The 18,433-nt window shown below is 40.7% G+C and overlaps 1 protein-coding gene across 1 annotated transcript in view; it reads left to right on the top strand.

Moving 5' to 3' along the window:
* The window catches only part of CAV1 (caveolin 1), a 41,204-nt gene that overhangs the window by 9,106 nt on the left and 13,665 nt on the right, over positions 1 to 18,433 (top strand). The window contains exon 2 of the mRNA XM_075274191.1: positions 4,800 to 4,961. Coding sequence (XP_075130292.1) covers positions 4,800 to 4,961 — 162 coding nt within the window. The remainder of the gene's footprint in view (positions 1 to 4,799; positions 4,962 to 18,433) is intronic.

The following is an 18,433-nucleotide window of genomic DNA, read 5'->3' as shown; positions in this document are numbered from 1 at the left end:
ATAGATCAATGATCTGTTATATGGCTGAGATGGAGTCTGACATTTTTCACTTTGTGGAATTTCTGAATCAAAATAAGCGCAAATTATGGTTTATATTTCTATATCTACAATTGCAAAAGAAGGATAATTCATGGCCCATGGTCCTTGTTAGTCCTTGCTAATAATGAAATCATTGAACTTGAGATTGTAGTCTTCTTCACTACAGCTGTAGATCTGCTTTGTCGCCAGTGCTATTACAGGGGCTCTATGGCTGTGAACAGAGCGGTTTATCTACTACATTACCCTTGGGGTATTCTGTCGCTGGTTTCACCCATGTAAAGGAAGTGATGGAGCAGTGAGTATAAAGTGGACCATAGATTGCAAATACAATCATCAAAAATAAATGTTTATGTGAAATGTGAACGTGCATGCATGTAAATGTACCTCACTTTGTAAGTCCTTTAGATATTTCCCAGTTTATTGACTCTCTATATCAGCAGACACAAAGATGTCTCATACTGTATAGCCATAAATACATTTCAGTATAGTCTCATAGATTTAGTGAATTGCACTAACCTTAAAACAAATCTGTCAAGAGTTTTCCCTCCTCCCCTCACGTACTAATACTGTTGAAGTAAAGGAATGGGTTGGGCAAGAAAGCCCACTTTGACACCACCATAGCAATTGACATTTTGGCAAGTAAACAATTATAAGCTATCTTCCCAAGTTCTACAAGGTGCATGATTGTGAACCCAGGTATCTCTACACGTCTAAAGTGCTCTCAGACAGATAACAGTCTTCTATTGTTGCCAGGTATGCCATGCAAGCCTATTTGGTGACATAACTGCATTTTCTGCGGAAGGCATTCTCAAGGTTAACCTACCTAATATAGGAGGGGGTAATCCAAACCTGCATTTCCTGAGATAGATGCTCTAGATCTTTAAATTAAGTACCAGCATCTAAATGTATTTCATATATCTCATACTTAATGTATAGTCCTTCTTCTGCTGTGTAGTATTGTATTTTTTTGTGGAGATGCAGCCATTTTTATTCCAAATATGGAATGGAGTGTGTGATCATTGTGCTATTTGTGGGTTATTCGCTAGTACAATTAGAAGGGTCTCTTCACATGAGTGCATCATGATGGTCAGCATGCCCCATGTGAGTGCTGAGGCCCATTCAAAGGCCTCAACGGTGACCCCAGGTGTATGACATCATCCAGGAGACAGAGAAAGTGTTAGATACTGTGAGGAGATCCAGAAGAAGTGAGGGAAGGCGCGTAAATGTTTGTTAACTCTCTCCTGGGCTACCTCTTATTATACTTCAAGGGTGTGAAAAGATTCCAGAGTATAATAATTTCACTTCCGGTTCCAGGTGATGAGCCCCAAATGTTTTGTGCTCAGGTGAACACAAATCTTTTGGGAAATTTGCTCGAGGTCATTCTGAGCCGGCTCGCTCATCTCTACTTCAGAGCAGGAAGATTCTGCTTTTCCGTTCCATCCACCAGGATTTCATTATATGGCTGCAATGTGGAGGGGTCCATATACACACACATCACTACGTACTACTACCAATCACTGACACAAGTGGTATATGGCATTTGTGGTGAGTCCAGTGATTTGCTGCATGGTTGATGCATGTAATAAGTAACCTCCCCTCTACAACCATGTAAACAGATGTAATAACGCTGATGACTCAATATACTGGAAGTGGTGGAAATAAAGAAAGGTAGATATGGTGTATTAATTTGCATCATATCCTGGACCTGCCCAAGTATTTGAGAACTCGGACATCCCCTTGGAGCTAACTATTAGAGATGAGCGAACACTATTCGAAACAGCCGTTTCGAATAGAACGCTCGCATAGAAATGAATGGAACTGGCCGGCACGCAGACTTTGCCAGCAGCCGGCAGCTTAACCCCCGTGTGCCGGCTACGTCCATTCATTTCTATGGGAGCGTGCTATTTGAAACGGCTGTAAAATTGTTTTTTGCAATAGTGCTCTTATGTTTGATATGCATGAGTCTTTTGCCTTTTCAGAGCTCTTGTGGGTGTAACTTCTACTTGCCCATGTGCATTGTAATATTGAAGATGCCACTATTATATATTTAGTGCCGACGCTTTCACCCTAACATTGGTGGCTCAGTAGTAGCAGCAGGGAGTGGTTCTTTATCCTTATTCCACATCTAATTGCACATGTAGGAGCGTGTGAACCCAAGTATGTACTATTGTGAAGGCACTCCCCACTCCCTGCTGCCTCTACTGAGAAACAAATGTCAGATTATCAGGGACTGGCCTCAACTGAAAGTGCTACACACCAAGCCACTGCCCTGTATGTGCTTTTATAAGAGCCAGCAAGCTGGCCTGGGAAAGAAAGGGCTTGTGGCTGACAGTAACAGGGGCATTATAACTGATAATAAGGCAAGTTAAAGGGGTATTCCCATAACTCTTGTTTTGCAGCCTGAAGGCTCTGTACTCTCTTCACTTCCTGGATTTCTCACACATTGGTGGGTGGGGTTTCACTTGCTCTGCTATCTGCTATGATCCACAGTATGACGCTGATGTGGAAACTGATGTAGCAGAGCTGGATTTGAGTCAGCTTGCATTACATACAGAGGTAACGGACTCCTTATCTCAGCCCTTATTAGCCAAATTCAATTAAACCGGCTGATAAGTGGAAATGTTGAAGATAGACAGCACAGTAATCCCGGAGCTCTCACCTCCCCCTCCCCTGTATGAGGAGCTCCGTTGCTTGTCAGCCCCTCCCTCCCCCCTGAGAGTCACTTGACAAATGAGCAGGTAATCCCAAGTGCCAGTGTCAACAATGAAGTGAATAAATTAAGATAGTGGGCAAACAAAGCAGTTTTGATAAAGCAATGTATTTAGGAAAAGTCTTATATCCCCATAAACTAGCAGTATAGATAGGATCCTTGTTATGGGACTACCCCTTTAACTCAAATATTAAAGGTTCTGTGTCTGGCAGTGATATAGGGTGCAAAGTACTGGCTCTATATCCTGTTATGTAATGGACATGTGTTAAATGACATTGTCATGGTGGTGCTGTGAGTGGCAGTGTTGTGTGTGTAGTGTGCCTAATAAAGTTATGGTGGCCCCATGATTGTGAGCCCTGTTGCTAGTATAGATTTGCAGGTCTTATTGCTGGCATGGCTATGTAGGTAATATATCTTATGGGGGCCTTGTGACTGCCACTGTTTTGAATTCCATTTGGCTTGCATTATTATGGGGATACTATAGCTGATATTCTAATGGTCACTCTGTGGTTAGCCTTGTCCTGGCAGTAATAAGACAGCCATAATTTTCTGAGTACTGTTGCTTGGACATGGACATGAGGGTTGGTTATGAAAAGCTGTAACTGGGACTGTGCATTTATCTATATATTTGGTTGTATAGGAGAACTCCCATTTGGTATTTAGGAAAGCATATACATAGGATGTTCCATAGATGTCTGATGGGTATGTACAGCACCTCTGGGACTCAGAACTTTCCCTAGAATAGGGGTTCGTTTTACTATTCTCTCATAGGAGCAAAAAACCTACATCAAGCTATGATTGCTTTGTTACATAATGGACACCAACAGCACTAGATGGACCCCATTCACTTTTAATAAATTCATTGGGTTCCATCACATTGTCCACTATTTTACAGAGTGCTACATGTAGTGTTGTTTTGTGGATTAGATGTGAACAAATCACCTGGTTAAACCTTAACACATATTTGATAGCAGGTATGCTTTTACCGCTATTTGATACCACTGAAAACTAAATACAATCCTGTGAGAGTCGCAACAGGCCGGTGTATACACAGTCAAACCCGTATCTGTTATGTTTCTCTCCTTCAGCAATTGTGCGTGGTTTAGTAAATTCTGGAATGCTTTAGCAGCTCTTTAGAAAGCATTGTGGCTTACTCAAATGATCAATATGTGACAGTGAGACCCTTTGCATCAATTTCTCCAGTATAACCCAATGTATCCCAATGTGACACTGCTTAGACTATGTTCAGGACCTCTACTATAGATTACATCAAAATAACTGAACAAAATAGCACATCAGGCTTCTCCATGTTGGCCAGTAAAATGAGTCTCCATTATACTCAATTGGGCGCTGCTGGTGTGCAATTGTCCATTACATGACAGACCTAGAACGTCAGTCACTTTTACATCTTTGATATTATTTCTGATGCATTGCCATCTTGGGAGCAGAACAACAGAATTGATAACACAAATATGAACGCAGCCTTATTTAGACTCAGGTCAGTTGTGTCAGTGACAGTTCTCACCATGTATCTGTGGTCTGAAGTGTCTTTGAAGTTATTGTGGTTTTAAGTGACCTATAAAGAAATAAGGAAACTTTTCCATTTCAATGGAAGATTTCCTCTGGTTTCTTCTTTGAATAAGTTGTCCTTCTGACACATAAGCTGCAGACTTTTCTAGGGGGAATATAAGGGTTAATAGCTGGAGATATGTGCTAAAATTCTTGCTACACATGGAAACTCTGAGGGTGTGACAGGCAGGGATTGCCTTTTTGGGAGGGGTGAGGGGGCTCGGAATCCCCGAGGAATGAGGAATATTCCCGATGTGATGACCCCTGCTGGAGAGAGATGGTGCTCTGGTACAGAGGGGTGTGGTGTTGTGCAGGGAATCTCTTATATACCAAGCCTTACTAGTAACAGTGCTGGAGAAGTTTCTCTGCTCATACTGACAAGTAGCTGCTGCCTCCCATCTATGCTATTCATTTGTTAAAAGTCTTTTCTTTCTTTTCTTCCTCTTGTCTCTCTTTCCCATCGCTGCTGTGCTACATCCAGGGTGTCCTGTACACTACTCCCATCATCCGAGACCAAGGCAACATCTATAAACCCAACAACAAGGTCATGGCAGATGACAGTTTCAATGAGAAAGATGTCCACACCAAGGAGATCAACCTGGTCAACAGAGACCCTAAGCACCTGAATGACGATGTGGTGAAGGTGGGTGGAGGCTTTGACTGACAGGATCCTCCTGTCCTTAGTATATAATTATATATACGTATATATATGTGAGTGCTATGTAAGCGGCGGATGTTTCCTAGAACATATAGTACCACTGTTATCTAGATATCACCTGTTTTTACTTGCATGTACTGTATATTATTATAAAGGGTGCCCTGATGTATATGTAGAAACATGAATGTACTACCCTAGGATATAACATTAGTTTGCTTATATAACTAAGACTATGTTAGCAGTTGTAGTACGGCATCTCTAGGTGTATAAAGCTGTAATGTAACTTGTAAATAACTTCTATATAATAATAACATATTCACTGTACATTGAAGAGAATGGACACATATCTGCTATTACAGTACTTTGCACTTAGACAACCTTAGGCTTTCCAGATGATGTAGAACTATAAGTGCCAGCTTGACTTTTACGTTACTACTTGTTGATTTTTCCTATCTTGTGTGTCTTTACTGTTTATCCGTAACCCACGTTTATTATATATAAAATATACTAGTCTATTATGTTATACTAATATGTTCTCTGCACATAATTACCCAGTGGAGCAGGGCATGAACACAGCCCATTTAGTGACAGCTCACAATGCAGACAGCACATTCTGCAGCTATGTTTAATGTGGCAGACACTGTTATTGGAACCAACAGTCACTGCAGTAAATAATGTGCCTAGCAGGCGGTGATTGAAGTTCAGCTACGGAAAACTTGTATTCTATGTTTAGTTCTTTTTATTGCATTCTCCATGAAAGTTCAGATCTATTCACTTGTAAAGGATGTGCTTATAGTTCCTTCCTGAACTTGGGCTAGGAAAGTTTACTAGGGGTAATGCAGGTGGATGCACAATTTTAATCTCTGAACATTTCCTTTGACATAAGTTTTTTGCCAAGACTCCAGTGCCACTCCCAAATGACCACATTGAAGAGGAAGGCAAACTTATTTTGGCTACAAAAGGTTAAAACATTAGGGAAGGAATGTGTTAAAAAGGGCTATCCTTTTTTCCTGTTTTTAACATCTTCTTTTTCCTTTCTAGATATTGGGCACCAGGATCATTCTAGCCAAATATAAAGTTTTTGCTTTTAATAGCATCACCAAATGAATAGTACATATAAATAGCAATATCTTAAAAGTATGTGAATTAGATTGACTGTTGTGATCCCTAAGGATAGTCACTAATACATTTTGCTAATAGAATGTGAACTCAAGGCCTTGAAGCCTAACTTCAATGTACCGGTACATAGTATTTTCTTAATGTTTAATGAAATACACTATGAAATATTGCAATGGGTGAAGTGCAGAGTCCTAGCACTGCTACACAGAGTAGCAATACTTGCTGATGATGCAGAGAGTCAGCAACTGTTCATAGACTCACAAGTAAAAATTATATCACTGTGATAAAGGTCTGAGCTGAACATGTCCGATATTTAAATGGCATTATACTGTGTAGGGGGACTAACATGGCATTATACTGTGTAGGGAAGCACTAATGTGGCAGTATAACATGTGGGTTTATTAACATGGCATAAAACTGTGTAGGGGGCACTAATGTGGCATTATACTGTATAGGGAGGCACTTATATGGCATTATAGTGTGTGTGGTGGCACTAACATGACATTATACTGTGTGTGGGGCATTAAAGAACATTATGCTGTATGGGGGTAGTAATGTGGCATTATACTGTATGCGAGGCACTAACATGGTATTATGCTATGTGGGAGGCACTAACATGGCATTATACTATGTGGAAGGCATTAGTGGCCCATTTGTTGCCTCCACATGTTATAATGGTGCCTCCACGCTGTATGCTCCTTAGTTCCCACTCCACACACACACAGGATAATTCTCCATTATTGTCTCCCAAACACTATAATGCTATTTAGTACCCCTCCAAAAATGGAAACTTACACTAGGTTCACACATGCATTCAGGTTCACTTGGGGACCCGAAGAACGGAAACCAATAAGCATGTGTGAACCTAGTGTAAGGTTCCATTTTTGGAAATGCATAAAAATGCATTTTGTAAGCAGATTTGTGAAATACAGGTGCAGGTGTGAACCTAACCTTATAGCCAGGGGCATAACTTGAGGGGGTGCAGAGGGTGCAGTCACACCCAGGAGCCTTAGGGGGCCCATACGCCCTGTCATAAGTATTGAGATTGCAGCTTAGTCACTCAGAAAGAACATAATTTTACCCAGCCACTGCAAAATAAGGCTTGACAGCAGATAGCTACTTCTGTTAATGTTCTGTTTCCTACTTAATGGGGTAGTCCAGACAAAAATGGACAATACATTTATTTTTTAAATAGGCTGGGAGAGGTGATTTAAAAAAAACCCCATTATACTCACCTTTCTTCAGTGCCTCTGAGCGTGGTCCAGCCCTCTCAGTCCTGCGTTGACTTGTGGCGGAAGTTCTAGCCACACGTGACCGCTGAGGCCAATCAGCAGCTTCAGTTGAAGGGATTTAGGAGGTCACAGAAAGTGAGCAGTTTCAATTTGAGAAGATGCTGGAGCAGCAGGACCCAACTGCGCTAGGAGGACACTGGAGTGTCATGAACAGGTGAGTATGATTTTTTTAAAAAAAATTTCAATTCCGCCAGCCTATATAAAATTTGCCTAGACAACCTCTTTAAAGGGAGTCTATCATTGCTCCCACCTACTTTAAACCTCTCCCATAGTGTTGTAGATGTTGTTAGAAGAATAAAAAACATATCTTTTGTAAGTTTCAGAACCCCAGAGATGTTTAGAAAAAGCACTTTTATTGTTTATTCAAATGAGGATCTTGGAGCATAGGGGGAGTTTTCTTCTATTACTGAGCACTGATACATCATCACTAAACTCGCCCATTCTGCATTCAGCTACTCCTCCTGGACAGTGTGATTTGATCCTTCCAGTGTCAGTTGATCGTCACACTGTCCATGGATACTAGCTGAATGCAGGATGGGTGCAGGATTTAGTGATGGTCCAGGGGTGCTCAGTAATAGAAGAGAACTCCTCCTGTGCTCCAAGATCCTCATGTGAATAAAGAATAAAAGTGCTTTTTCTACGCACCCCTGGGGCTCTGAAACTTAAGAAAGATATGAAGGTTTTCATTCTGCTAACAGCATCTACAGTACTATGGGAGTTGTTTAAAGTAGCTGGGGGAAATGATAGACCCCGTTTAACCATATATGATGCAATAGTTGAAATAGTTGAAAGATGAAAAAAGCAAGGTAAAGTCAACTGATGATTTTTTTTTTTGCCTAAAATATAATGACCAAAAATATTTATGGTCTGTTGTCAGGCAGTGAAAATGGCTCATCAGTGACTAAATATTTAGTTCTGGAGCACTCAAGCCAAACATACCAAACAGAAATTTTACAAATGATTAAGCTAGTAATCCTAGAGCTCACAATAATGATTGTTCACTTACATGTTACACTTCATTGAACAATAATATTTTTTTATGTGATTGATCAATTTTCTCTAAATAAACATCACTGCCATTTTTTGGCAGGGGGCAGGGTTATCCTCTACATCACACTTATCGTCATTTATGCCACCAAAAGTGGTGTAAATGACAAAATCTATGCTAGCTAGCAGCTGTGAAGGAGGCCGAGAGGATGTGCCTAACTCATGATGAGGCAAAGCATGCCCTCTGCTGGCATAGGGGACATAACAACCAAAGTACAATATGGCGATCTTGATTAATCCCCCCAATGAATATAATACATTTTTAATGTTTTATGTTTTTACAGTGGGATGCTCAGAATCCTTATTGTAAATGTAGGCCTAAGGCCGAGCCCTCGGGTTGCATAAACACAGCATTGTAGCTACTGTAGAAACATCGGGGCAAAAAAAGAAATGCAAAGTGGATAGGAATCTGGCTTATGCGATCCACACATTGCAGAAAAAAAATCTGCAGCAGAAATGCTGCAATTTCAAAAACACTTTCCCTTTTGTAAATCACATAATTATACGTATGGCAGCGCTGGCATTTCTGTATAGGTATAACAGAGGCAGAAAGTCTGCAGAGGAAAACTGATTTTATTTGAAAAATGATGCAGAAAAAACCACAATGCTGTGGTCTTTTCTGCAGCATTTTTTTGGCTGTGGTTTCCCTACTTGAGGCCTTAGCCTTAAAAAGCTTTTCAACCCCTTTAATTAGCTGCTTTATGTTTTACAGTGTCATCCACACAATGCTGGGAAAAAAGAGCTGCAGAAAAGCTGTTTTTTAAAATACAGCAGTAGCTGAGGAATTGCAAACATTCTTCCTGTATATTTAATAGGGAACGAAAAAGCAAAAGAAGCAAAAGAAAGTAAAAACTCAATAAAAATACTGCACAAAAAAATCCAATGCTAAATTTTTGTGGGGCTTTAGCCTAAAGTAGGTGTTACCATAGGGAACCCTATTGTGTGGGACTGATGTGTGGTGTCACCGCCCTGCTTATCCATGGGTTATTTCCTGACCCCTGTTGATTTATTTTCAATATATGTGAAAAATGAATCAGCTTTTTCTCACATTTCTAATATTCTGCAGAGTTTGACCCAAATTATAAGCAGGTAAAGCCCCCTGTTATGTATTTATTTGCTGAATTATTGATTTTTATCAGATATGTGAAATTGTGTACTGAATACAGTTATGGATACCTTGCTATAGAATTACAAGAGAGCCCTTGTTTGGAAACTAAGCATATTCTAGGGACAATTATCTATTGTCAAACACTCTTCTATAGTGAGTTATTATACGTTGTTTTGTAAGAGTAGTGTGACATAATGTGTGCTATTTGCAGGTGTTGGCACTGACACTTAGATCTTCAGAAGATGTTGCCTCAGAGAATAATTATCCTCCAACATGTCTGGCCATATACCCACATGAGCCATGCTCCTCTAAGTCATACATATTTTAAACTCTCTTTAAACCTTCTTTCTTTTGTTAGTAACAGTGTAGGTTTGTTCTGTAGATACATTTTATGGACTCTGTGGTTTCAATATCAATAAAAATAAATTAAAACCAACTGAAATGCTCACATGTTAATATTATGTGTATTAGACTCCTTTCAGATCACATCTTTACATCCCTTTAACAGATGCAAAAAATGATAAAATTTATGTGTTTTCGTTTTTTAAGATCGGAGTGCCACGTAGCGAAAATGCGTCGTTTTGGCTACGGTGGAAATGCAGCAGCAAAAACTCAGTGTTTCCAGTACCTGCAAAGTGGATGGAATTCTGGCTAATCCTGTCCACACGTTGCAGAGAAAAATTTGCAGAAGAACTGCGTTTTTATACATCGCAGCGTTTTGCAAGCAATTCACTGCGTGGGGCCTTAGCCTTAATCCCTGCATTCCAAAAGCAATAACTTTTTCATTTTTCCATTCAAGTAATTATATGAGGGCTTGATTTTTCTATGACCAGTTGTACTTCAAAATGGTACCATTTATTATTCCATACAATGTACTAGGAAGGGGAAAAAACTTCAGAATGAGGTGGATTGAAAAAAAAGCTGTACCGCCATTTTTTTAGGAATTTTTACAGCTTCCCTTGTGCGGTACAAATAATATGTTGGCTTTATTCTCTGGGTTGGTGCAGTCACAGTGATGCCAAATGTATGTAGTTTTTTTCATGCTTTAATAATTTTCCAAAAATTCTAAATTTTGAAGTAAAAAACATTTCTTTGAATCACCATGTTTTGACACTGTAACTGTTTTATATTTCACTATATGGAGCTGTGTGAGGTATCTTCTTTGCAGGACTATATGCAGCTTTTATTGATATCATGAGGGGGAAATTTTCTTATTACATTGTTATAGGGAGACAAAGCACCGAAAAAACAGCAATTTGGCCAATTTGATTTTTTTTTCACACTACAGCATTTACCGTATATACCATACCGTACCAAATCTTTTTCGATTTTAAGTGTTTTGGAGTTTTTGTAGACTTAGGAATGCCTAATGCATTTATGTTTACTCTTATTTATTTATGTGATCTAGGAAAAGGGAGTGATTTCAACTTTTTTCTTCAGTATTTTTTAAAACTTTTTATTTTTTTACTCCTTTTTTTTTTTTTTTTTTTAGCTCACCCCCAGAGAGTTTGAACATATGATCTTTAGATCACTTGTGCCATAGACTTCAGTACTACTGTAGATTCGCTTATGCAGGTAGGCTTCATTAGTCACATTACTATAGCAGAGCTGGGAGCCTTCAGAAGGCTCTTGGCTGCGATGGTAATTGGATAGCACCCGCAGTAGTGCCATGGAGAGGGGAGGGGAGAGGCGCCCCGATCCTCATATGGAAGGTCAAAGTAACCACTCAGATGCCATGGTAACATTTTTTTCATAGCGTTTTTTTTATTGCGTTTTCTCATAGTTTTTCTCTTCCTGCCCTCATTATACCTAAATGGACAACACCAGCATTTCCACAGGTATAAATGACATGCTGTGATTTTCAAAAACATGGGCATTTTCTGATACTCATCCACTTTGTAGGTACTGTAAAATGTAGTGTTTTTTGCAGTCAGAAGTGGATCTAGCAAGAAGTATACATTCTTTCTTTATACTGCTTTTCCCACTGTCTTTGAATCATCTCATGGCTTTGACCCAAAAACTTGCATACAAAAATGCTGTGTGTGAGACTACCTTATAAAGCAACTTAACAGCATGGCACATTGTACTTCTTCTTAGATTCTGTTTGTGGCCTTAGTAAGAGAAATGTCTTATTATGTTTCTGTGTACATGCCTGGCAAACTGCAAGTAACTGTGACTGAAATCCTCTCACGTGGTTACCAACTATTGCACCTTTTTGTAGACTGAGGAAGAGATAAAATCACTAGACGCACACAGATCTCCATGTTGTTTGTGATCTAGCAAGGACATGATATATCTGAATATGCATTTCTAATTCACAGGCAAATAGTAGTAGCAATACAGATTGTCTTATTCATTAGATACATTCTTTCCAAGTGAACTGTTATACAAGTGTGACATTGAGGGAAACTATTTGCTAAATAAGTAAACATGCCTGTGTCTGGGACAATGGGCCCCGGATTCTGTATTGTCAGCTTCCCACTCTGCCTTTCTGATGGTAAATTCCACGTCTGCCAACTGTGAAACAAAAAATCATAGGCAGAATGAGGAAATCCCTTTAAAATTATTCTTTATGGAAAACTGAAATGGATTTTCATATTATATCTTGTTCAGAAAACATGGAATAATATGGATCAAACGTATGAAAATATTAATATACAAAGCACAGATTACATTATTTTACGTACCAGTGAATAAGAGATACAGACTCAGGAGCAATTCTCATCCTATTTGAGAGAGTATCAAATGAATCCCATCCACATATTGCAGAAAAATACGCATAGCAGAAATGCTGTGATTTCCAAAATTGCTGCGGTTTTAGAAATCGCAACATGTCAGTTATACTTATGGAAACGTCAGTGGTTTCCCTATAGATATAATGGAAGCAGAGAGTTAATTTCAGTGAACCTTGGAGACAATCTGTAGAGTTTGTGCCCATATCATCTAGGTTGTGGTATTCATTTGCCCAGTGCACTGATCCCTTTAACTGTGGGGTTCTAGGATTAAATCAAACCAAGTGTATTTCCTCCTGTTATGTTTGCTTTGGTTTCCTTTGGGTTTTCTGATTTCCACCCCACTCCAAATAATATACTAATTAGCTTTATGTGAAATAGGCCCTAAGGAATTGGCACCAGGATTGATGTAGATGGTGACAATTTCTATACAGGGCTGCAGAAATTTTGGAACTATCTAAGCAACAAGAAATATTTTTTATAAATTAGATTTAAGAAATGTTGACCAAATATTTAATTTTAGAGTGCTGCTATGGAGAAGTTTAAATGCAATACAATGAATTGAGCCTTTTTATTACTACTAGGTGGAGCTAACCACTAGCATGAAGACATATTTGCCTATAATAGAGAAGTCAACATGAAGGAACCATAAACCAATCCGTCTTCTTTTAACCAAAGATGGAATTACTGTTCCATTCTATCACAAAGCTCGTTCCTTAATAACATGGTGAATATACATTATAGCCAGTGGATTTATGATTTCACGGAGAAGGATTACACTGGAAATATATGTATGTAAAATGCTTTCAATTAAACAAATGATGCCATGAATCAGGTTTTCCACAAAACTGAGTAAAGCCCTTCCAAATGTTTTACAGTAAATTGTTCACAAGTATGTGGCACTGAGCTCCTCAGCAAGAGAAATCCTTCCAGACTATTCTTTTCCAGTACTGGCAAACATTACCTCAGATATCTCAGTATTTTCAGATTCTCCGCCTGCGTTCATTATACTGTCACATTTTCAACCTACTTTTCTGATCTTTTTCTGATTATGTATTAAATCATCCTGTGTGAACATAGCCTAAGCTCAATATTAAAATAAAACTGCAATCTAACACATTAATTCTAACAGTGGGCGAACTGCTTTGTCATGAGCCAGGTTTGTCCCGTATATTCTAAATGTTCTTGGGTGAACTAAAATGGCCACCACCACATGTATTGCGGAGGAAAAGTATGTATGAATTACACGTGTGTATGACTCAGGCACTGTCTGTGAAGTAGCAACACCTCACAGCAACACTCAGCCAATAGACAGTAATAGATGGACCTTACAGAGTTGGTGTCATATGGACTATATGGAGCACTTGTGATCAGGCTCTAGTTGCTGTAATGGTGGAGATACAAAAGCATCTCTGATCCATCTCACTGCATCATACAGAGCACAGTTCTGAAAAATCTTGCTTGTAGCAAGGAATAGTTAGAGGACTAGGCTTACTTAGTCAGATTCAAGAAATTACACAGTCAGATTAGTGATGGAAATCAATAGATAGGATCATAGGACTAAGGGCATACCTGCTGCTACTATATTCTTGCTTAAAGGTAGTCTATCATTACCCTCAGCTACTTTAAACTGCTCCCACAATGCTGTAGATGCTGTTAGCAGAATAAAAACCATACCTTTCTTACATTTCAGAGCCCCAGGGATGCAGAGATAAAGCACTTTTATTCTTTATTCAAATGAAGAGGATCTTGGAGCACAGGGGTAGTTTTCTTCTACTCAAAGCATTGCTGCAACATCCTACAAGCCCATTCTGCATTTAAAGAGGACGTTTCATGGGTTTGGGCACATGTGGTGTTATGTACTGCTGGAAAGTCTACAGTGCGCTGAATTCAGCACACTGTCGGCTTTCCCGATCTGGTACCGGTACCATAGATCTTTACAGTCAGAAGGGCGTTCCTGACACTCTGTCAGGAATGTCCTTCTCTACAGCAGTGCCTATCGCAGACCTGGGCAAAGTCCGGCCCCCGGGCCACATCTGGCCCTCTGACTGATTCAGTCCGGCCCGCACAGCTTTGACTAGGGAGGCGTGTCTAAGGGGGGCGTGTCTAGGGGGCGTGTCTTAGTGCCGGCCGAAGATGGAGATGTGGAGCGTGTCATAAAGTACTGACAGATGTAAGGTGAGATGTAGGGGGGAGAGAGAGACTGTGTGTGTCTATATGTCTGTCTGTCTATGTGTCTGTCTATATATATATATGTGTGTGTCTGTCTATATGTGTGTGTGTCTATATGTGTGTGTGTCTATGTCTGTCTGTCTATGTGTCTGTCTATATATGGTGTGTGTCTGTCTATATGTGTCTATAAATGGTGTGTGTCTGTCTATATGTGTCTGTATGTGTGCCTGTCTATATGTGTGTCTATATGTGTGTCTGTCTATATGTGTGTCTGTCTATATGTGTTCCTGTCTATATGTGTGCCTGTCTATATGTGTGCCTGTCTATATGTGTGTCTGTCTATATGTGTGTCTATATGTGTGTCTGTCTATATGTGTGTCTATATGTGTGTCTATATGTGTGTGTGTCTATATGTGTGTGTGTCTATATGTGTGCCTGTCTATATGTGTGTCTGTCTATATGTGTGTCTGTCTATATGTGTCTATATGTGTGTCTATATGTGTGTCTGTCTATATGTGTGTCTGTCTATATGTGTGTCTGTCTATATGTGTGTCTATATGTGTGTCTATATGTGTGTCTGTCTATATGTGTGCCTGTCTATATGTGTGTCTGTCTATATGTGTGTCTGTCTATGTGTGTGTGTGTGTGTGTGTGTGTGTGTGTGTGTGTCACAGTAACCTAGGGGCAGAGATGGAAGGGGAATGTTATACTAGGGCAGAGATGGCAGATGGAGGGGGGGACATGAAACTGGGGGAGAGATGGAGGGGGGGGGACATGAAATGGGGAAAATAAAGGGGGATATGAAACTGAGGGAGAAATGGAGGGGGGGGACATGAAACTGGGGATAGATGAAGAGGGCACTTAGACTGGGGGGACATTAAACCGTGGAGGAAGCTGTAGGGGGACTTGTCTGCCTCTAGTTGCCCCCAGTTTAATGTCACCCTCCAGCTACCCCTACGGTTTAATGTCAGCTTCCAGCTTCCCGATTTTAATGTCCCCCTCTAGTTGCCCCCAGTTTCATGTCCTGCTCCAGCTGTCAATTTATTGCCCCCCTCCAACTACCCCCACTGTTTAATGTCCCCCTCCAGCTGCTCCAGTTTCATGTCCCCTCTAGTTTCCACCAGTTTATACTGGGGCACCAGGAGAGGGACTTAATACTGTGGGGCAGTTGGAAGGGAACATTATAATGTGGGGGCATATAGTGTGCGGGTGACTGTAGGAGGATTATACTTTGTGGGGGCACATGGAAAGATGATTGGGAATAGGCGGAGTCAACGTAGAAGTGGGTGGAGCTAAATTTGCCGTGGCACGGCCCTCTAGCATAGTTTCAATTTCTTATGCGGCCCCATGGGAAAATTAATTGCCCACCCCTGGCCTATCGCGTGGTACAGTGTGAGCGGGGAGGAACGCCCCCTCCCTCTGCTCACAGTGCTCGCCCATACACGGGTATTATCAGGAGGGGAGGGGCGTTCCTCCCCGCTCACACTGTAAAGCGCAATAGGCGCTGCTGTGTAGAAGGACGTTCCTGACAGACTGTCAGGAACGCCCTTCTGACTGTAAAGCGCTACGGTACCGGTACCCAGGGCACAGATCGGGAAAGCTTTCCAGCGGTATATAATACCGCATGTGCCCAAACCCATGAAAGGTCCTCTTTAACTCATCGCCCTGGGCAGTGAGAGGATCACCTGACACTGGGAGGATCAATTCACACTGCCCAGTAAATCTCGTCTACACATTGCAGAAAAATACCTGCAGTAGACCTGCTGTGATTTCCAAAACCATTGCGATTTTCAAATTGCAGCATGTCAATTATACCTATGGATACATTGGCTTTTTCCCTATAGGTATAATTATAGCAGGCAGTCTGCAGAGGAAAACTCTGTGGACTTTCTGTGAACAGCGCTGCAGAAAAAAAAAATGCAATGCGTTTCCACTATTGTTTTTCCCACAGCACTTTTTGCCTGAGGCTCGCTACATGGAGCCTTAGCCTAAAGGGGTTTTCCACAAGCAAAGCAATTATCCCCTATCCACATAAATGCTAATCAGTCACTCCATTTACTTTTATGGCATTGGCAGAGCACAGTACTGTCATCTCAATCAGTCCCATAGAAATGAATATGAATATTAATATGAATAGAGAAGTGGTTTACATGCTCATTACCACTTCATTAAGACAAAAAATTCTTGTGGTCATTGGCAGTCCCAGCACTTACATTTCTAGTGATCAGAAAGCAATCCACTGTCTTCTGGATAGGAGATAAGGGTTAAAACTCCTTGTACCCTCTGTTACTCTGTGGGTTCTTCTGTTACTGCTACGACTTAAGGGGTTTTCTGGGCCCCTGGGCATTTCTCATATTAATTACCTCCAAAGGATAGGTCATCAGTATCTGACCAGTGGACTGTCTCCAAATACTGGAGGCTATAGAAATGGAAGGAACAGGAAGCAGCTCTGCTCAAATAGGAATACTAGTTGCACCAGTGGCACTGGGGTACTGCAGCTCTACTCATATAGGAATACTAGGTGCACCAGTGGTACTGGGGTACTGCAGCTCTGCTGATATAGAAATACTAGGTGCACCAGTGGCACTGGAGTACTGCAGCTCTACTCATATAGAAATACTAGGTGCACCAGTGGTACTGGGGTACTGCTGCTCTGCTTATATAGAAATACTAGGTGCACCAGTGGCACTGGATACTGAAGCACTGCTCATATATAAATACTAGATGCACCAGTGGCACTGGGGTACTGCAGCTCTGCTTATATAGAAATACTAGGTGCACCAGTGGCACTGGGGTACTGCAGCTCTGCTCATATAGAAATACTAGGTGCACCAGTGGCACTGGAGTACTGCAGCTCTGCTCATATCAAAACACTAGATGCACCAGTGATATTGGGGTACTGCAGCTCTGCTTATATAGAAATACTAGGTGCACCAGTGGCACTGGAGTACTGCAGCTCTGCTCATATAGAAATACTAGGTGCACCAGTGGTACTGGGGTACTGCAGCTCTGTTCATATAGAAATACTAGGTGCACCAGTGGTACTGGGGTTCTGCAGCTCTGCTCATATAGAAACACTAGGTGCACCAGTGGCACTGGGGTACTGCAGCTATGCTCATATAGAAATATTAGGTGCACCAGTGGCACTGAGGTACTGGAGCTCTGCTCATATAGAAATATTAGGTGCACCAGTGGCACTGTGGTACTGCAGCTCTGCTCATATAGAAATATTAGGTGCACCAGTGGTACTGGGGTACTGCAGCTATGCTCATATAGAAATACTAGGTGCACCAGTGGCACTGGGGTACTGCAGCTCTGCTCATATGGAAATATTAGGTGCACCAGTGGCACTGGGGTACTACAGCTCTGCTCCTGTTACTGGAATAGGAGCAGATCTGCTTTTATTGCTGCCCATCTCTTTTACTTCTGGCACCCTGAAGAAGCTGGATCAGCTGTGGACTGACAAGAATGTAGTATTTTGTCTAGTGACAAACAATTTTTGCCTAAACCATTTTCTAGATAAATAGAGAGATAGATCATCAATCTTGGTAAGATTATGTATGACTTGAAGGTGAAAATAATTTTAGCACCCACCTTGCCTGCATGGCCTTGTCTAGCATTACAAGTTCTATTCATTCGCACAATTTAGCTTTCACAGCTTCTAGGGAATTTTTCTTGTGTGCGTGTAGAAGATCTTTCATATATGTCAGACTCTAACCCTGCCACACTTTTCCTTTAAGATGACTCAGTTTCCATTTTTTTCTTTAATCACTTACACCTACTTGTTCCAATTTTCTGCAGTGCCTCATTTATGAGTCGAGTTTTCCCAAACAGTTGTTAGGCAGCTGCAGACAAATGTACTGGATTTATTTAGCTGGAAAGTAAATCAATAGGAAAGAAACCATTCTAAAAAAATCAAAATAGTATAATGTGTTTATGGAAATTTAGTAATGAAAACCAGTTTTGTTACAAAAGTTTTACATTAAA

This window comes from Leptodactylus fuscus, chromosome 5 (genome assembly GCF_031893055.1).
Source record: "Leptodactylus fuscus isolate aLepFus1 chromosome 5, aLepFus1.hap2, whole genome shotgun sequence".
Lineage (NCBI taxonomy): Eukaryota > Metazoa > Chordata > Amphibia > Anura > Leptodactylidae > Leptodactylus > Leptodactylus fuscus.
This window is presented reverse-complemented; position numbering and strand designations above follow the sequence as displayed.